The 5,015-nt window shown below is 36.8% G+C and overlaps 1 protein-coding gene across 2 annotated transcripts in view; it reads right to left on the bottom strand.

Moving 5' to 3' along the window:
• CFAP97 (cilia and flagella associated protein 97) overlaps window positions 1-5,015 on the bottom strand; it is a 23,244-nt gene that overhangs the window by 7,186 nt on the left and 11,043 nt on the right. For both annotated transcript variants that reach the window (XM_012725015.1, XM_012725014.1), the window contains exon 3: window positions 345-613. In XM_012725015.1, the coding sequence (XP_012580469.1) occupies window positions 345-613 (269 nt within the window). The remainder of the gene's footprint in view (window positions 1-344; window positions 614-5,015) is intronic.

The raw sequence follows: 5,015 nt of genomic DNA, 5'->3' as shown, positions 1-5,015 counted from the left end.
GACCTCTCCTGACCCATCCGCTGCTCCCCTCATCAGTGTACTTCATCAGTCGGCCTGTTCTGCTCCCTACTCTGTCTTTAGTGAATCCTCTCACTCTCTGCATCTCTGGCCTGTACCCCAGTTCTGTATGAATAAATAAATAAATCTTAAAAAAAAAAAAAAGTTTTCTATATATTTTTAAAGTGCTCTTAAAAAAGTTTACTGCATAAGAAAACATATATGTCTCATCATGTATTTCACACCAGACATACCTTTATCTACTTTTATATCTGGGTTCCCTGTAAGTAGGACTTATAAATCAGTGTCAGTGTATTTTCTTTATAGCTAAAAAATGTGTTACTTACCAAATTTTCTCTTTCAATTCTCTGCTGTTCCCTTTGTCTGTTGAGAGCACTATGATATAATTTGGGGGGAGGACCAACAGATCTTCTAGGAATTGTACTTTTGTTCCCGGGTTTATCAGCCTGTCTTGACAGTTCTTTCAAAAGCCTCTGATTTTCCCGATCAATCTGCCTCACTTCCTCTCTTGTGAAAGAGTAGTTTCTCCTAGGTGCAACTGAAGGCTGATCAAAGTGAGGTTTTTGTGGTCCCTTTTTATCTAATTGCAGAAAAGCTACAGAAATCAAAAAAGGAAAACTGGTCAACAGTTAAGCAAACTAGTACAGCAGCTACATGCTTTAACATGCTTTAAAGGCAGAAACTATATTAATTCACAAAAAGGCATGTATGAAATAGTTAATGAGCGTGAGCCAGACTGTAATCAAAGAGGACAAAAAAAAAAAAAAACCAGGGGCAGTTTAGAACATTGTGCTAATTGGGTTCTTTGGGAATAAAAGTAATACATGAGACAATGAAAATGTTTTAGTAAAAGAAGTACCTGACACTGGTACTCAGAAGACATAATTGATGAAAAATGCCTTTGTCATGTTCATTTCATGCTTCCCTTATATTAGCTTAAAAGTTAGGAAGGCTCTGGTTGAGTGCACCAATATAATATTTAATTGGGATAGTTACTGATAGCTGGAGGATATATTTCAAAAAACAAAATGTCAGCAGTGATTGATGAAAACAATGCTAAATAATGGCAAAAACAAATCTAGAATATTCTGAAACTTTCAACATAATCTGAAAATATCTTACTAGGAAAGATTTACTGTCTAGTAGTATCATTAAAAAATTACATCTACTGGGGCCCTCCCTGGTGGTGCAGCGGGTTGAGGCACTGCACTGAGAAGCTAAAGCCATTTCCGCATGAGTTCGATTCCCGCCTGCCCCGGAGGTGACCACATGGCGTGGCAGACCTCTCCTGGCCCGCCCGCTGCTCCCCTCAGCAGTGTGCTTCCTCGATCTGCCTGTTCTGCTCCCCACTCTGTCTCTGGTGAAGCCTCTCACCGCCCCTGAGCCTCTGACCTGTACCCCAGTTCTGTATGTACAAATAAATAAATCTTTAAAAAAAAAATTACATCTACTGTAAAAGTCAAATATTTTATCTTGAACTAAACAAAAGTCAAATGAATATCGTATGTAAAAGGAATTTTTAGCCAAAAAAAAAACCCCACCTTTGCATGTTACCAAATAAAATATTTATCAGGGCCCTCCCTGGTGGCACAGCGGCTTATAGCACAGAAGCTAAAGCCACTTCAGCATAAGTTCAATCCCCACCAGCCCCGGAGGTGTTCCACATGGCGCCGCAGACCTCTCCTGACCCATCCGCTGCTCCCCTCATCAGTGTACTTCATCAGTCGGCCTGTTCTGCTCCCTACTCTGTCTTTAGTGAATCCTCTCTCTGCCCCTGCACCTCTGGCCTGTACCCCAGTTCTGTATACATAAATAAGTAAATCTTTGAAAAATAATTTTATCAACATGCTTAATTCTTAAATTTCTATATTATAAAAATAAAACAACTATATTACAAAAAATTTCATTAGGTTACAATTAACAACATCTGTTAGCAGTGTCTAAAAATATTAAAGCCTATTCAATACTTCAGTTTAAGTATGTACTAAAAATGAATATCAGATTAACAAACTGGTATGATTTGTTTTTGCACAATATTTTTAAACTATTATTTGGTTCTGCTAATTATTTTGCTTATGTGGCATTTTATGCTGTTAAAAGCACACTGCAGACAGGGGAAGAGGAATTTTTAAGCCCTATTTAAATGTATGATCAGTTGGTAGAGGTAAGTTAAATCATTTTACTATGATTGCAAAATCTGTAAGCCTACCTCCCTATTTGAAAAATCAAAGATATCCTAAAGTTACACGGAAACTTACAAAATATTTATAATGGCTTTCTGATAGGAAAAAAGAGGAAATTGATGGCTGGGAATTTATTGAAAACTATACCAAGTTAAAAACAAAACTTGAGAGAAAATACGTATAAATGTACAGATGTGTTATGCACTAAGAAACACCCATTTGTAGAATTTAATAGTTTCTAGATTAATGTGACCATATTAGAACGTTTTAAAATTAATGTTAATGGAAATTAAGCTAACTTTCTAATGGCATTTTCTGTTTTCAGAAATAAGACAAGACAAAATAGCAAAATAACAAATTATACCTAATTCACTTAAAAAATGTAAAAAATAACATTTTAATTTTCAGATGGAAAAGGATGGAGTGCTGTATAGTGATAGCAAGACAAGCTACCTTCTTCTAAAACTGGCACTGTATTTTAGTATGAGGCCAACTTAAAAAATGTAAGCCACTGTTTTTCCAATTGAGAAAGTCTAATTTTTTTCACTTGAATAAATGTTTAGGGATACATATATATATATATATATATATATATATGTAAACTCTCATACTTAAATAAGTTTCCCCTAATTTTCGTTAATGAAACAATTTGTTCAAAGTCTTTACATCATTTTAGTATCAGTATCCCTTATCATCAGAGCCACTTCCTGGGTCATCAAACACTATATACTGGAAGGTTCAGCTGTACTTTCACTACAGACAATATTTTAAAATTTACACATAAAACTGTCACTGGAAATTTTATCCCAAGCCATATTAAATTTTCATTCATTTTAGTACTTAAAAAAAAAGTCTGCCTGCAGGCATATTCATGATCCATATTTAAAAAAAGCAACAACAAACTTCTGCTTTTTAAAATGATTTTTTAAAGTTTTAAAAAACCCAACACTTGTAACTGAGAGATCACAAGTCAAGGAGTTAATAGTAAATTTACTCCATTTCTTTGTTTTCTTGATCATCTTCTGAGATGAAAAATTCTGTAACATTCTTCCTTTGACTCTGGGCAGGCTTGTGGTAACTTGGACCAATATGATCGCGCCAAAGGATGGTTTTCAAGGTTGGCAAAAAAGGAGATGAACCCCACACTCCCCAGTGTTTGCTGGAATACTTGAGCTTGGTCACACACAACCATATATATCTGACTACACTGAACCTGCATTTAGACACTGACAAAAGTCAAACCACACAGAGGCACCACACGAAGGCTCTATGATCCCAATTTCTGCATCACCCTAGGTTGCTGCTTTACATTTCTAAGTTTTGTGATCTGTTATCAGACCAACAGCAACTAATACAAAATTTGATACCAGAAGTAGGGCACCACATAACAAAAATCTAGAAGACATGGCAGTAGCTTTGAGATAGGTAGAAAGTAGAGCTGGAAGGGTCTAAGGAGATTACTTACTGGTGAATAAGTGGCAGAATTTTAGCATCACTGTTTGCATTGGTGACAAGAAAAAAAGAAAAAGTACCTATGCCACCAGTGAATTCAACTAAGCAACTCTCCGCTCAGAACGTCCTTATCAAAGAAAGGTTTATTTTATAACAATGAGATAGGATAGAGAGATATGAACTTTTTTTTAAAAGGGAGCTGGTTAGTTTTCTAAAAACATTCTTAGAGAATATAAAAATTGGAACTTATGGAATTAAAAAAATTAAATTTACCATTCCAAGCCTCTGTTAGATTTCCAAGCACCGAGAGAGCTATGTGACTGAGGAAGCCAGCAGGAAGCGCCTCAGCTGTACTCAGACTTCTTTTAGGCCCTGGATAGCGGAAACTGGAGGATCTTTGGAAAAGGGCATCGTATTTTGCATACGGGAGGGATGTAAACAAGTATATGATCAAAGTTGGTCAGAAGAGGTTAAAATATGCCCTTTAAAACACACTACTCCTTCCACAAAAGGTGGGGTCTATGCCTTTCCTCTTAAATCTGGGAGACTTGTAACCATTTCAACCCACGGGATTATGATGAAATGATGCTATGTGTGACTTCTGGGGCTAGGCCACAAAGGCAATGTGAGTTCTGTTTTGTTTCTTGGAACACTGAAGCCCTGAGCTTCCATATAGAGGTTCCACACCGGAGGCCACCATCTGTGAAGAGGCTGCGCGAGCCCCCTGCTCAGCAGTGCCTGTCTTCAAAGTCATCCCAAGTTCAGCTCTTCACATGTGAGTATGTATGCCTGCAATCAGATCATCCCAGCCCCCAGCTGAGAAGTCACTCCAGCTTTTGAGACTCTCCTTCCCCTACAACTGGGGTAATGTGTTATGTAGCAATGGTTGCTGACATTTTATACTGTGTGATGTGGAAACAAATTACCTGTGGACCACGTGCAGCTCACAAGCAAGTAGCTAGTCCTTTTTTTTTTTTTTTGGATCTAACCAGTCTATCAATCTTCCACATGGCTTTGTCCATTTTATCATCTGGTTCTATTTTGTTTTCATCATACATTTCAAATCAATGGTTACTGTGCCTTTTGGAGTGCCTGGACAATTTATTAATGTCAGACATTTTTCTTTGTTCCTTTTAGAACTTTTCATATCCGAAATCTATTTTGTGTACTAATAGGATTGACGTTTCTACATTTTTCTTTATTAATGATTATCTGGCATATCTTTTTCAAGTCTTTATTTTCATTCTCCCTATGCTATTTAAATTTTTTTTTTTTTAAAGATTTATTTATTTATGCATACAGAGCTGGGGTACAGGCCAGAGGCTCGGGCGGTGAGAGGCTTCACCAGAAACAGAGTGGGGA

The sequence above is a fragment of the Condylura cristata genome, unplaced genomic scaffold (assembly GCF_000260355.1).
Source record: "Condylura cristata isolate star-nosed mole 26May11 unplaced genomic scaffold, ConCri1.0 scaffold00014, whole genome shotgun sequence".
In the NCBI taxonomy this organism is placed as follows: domain Eukaryota; kingdom Metazoa; phylum Chordata; class Mammalia; order Eulipotyphla; family Talpidae; genus Condylura; species Condylura cristata.
The sequence above is the reverse complement of the archived record's forward strand: the minus strand, read 5'-3'. Positions and strand labels throughout refer to the sequence as shown.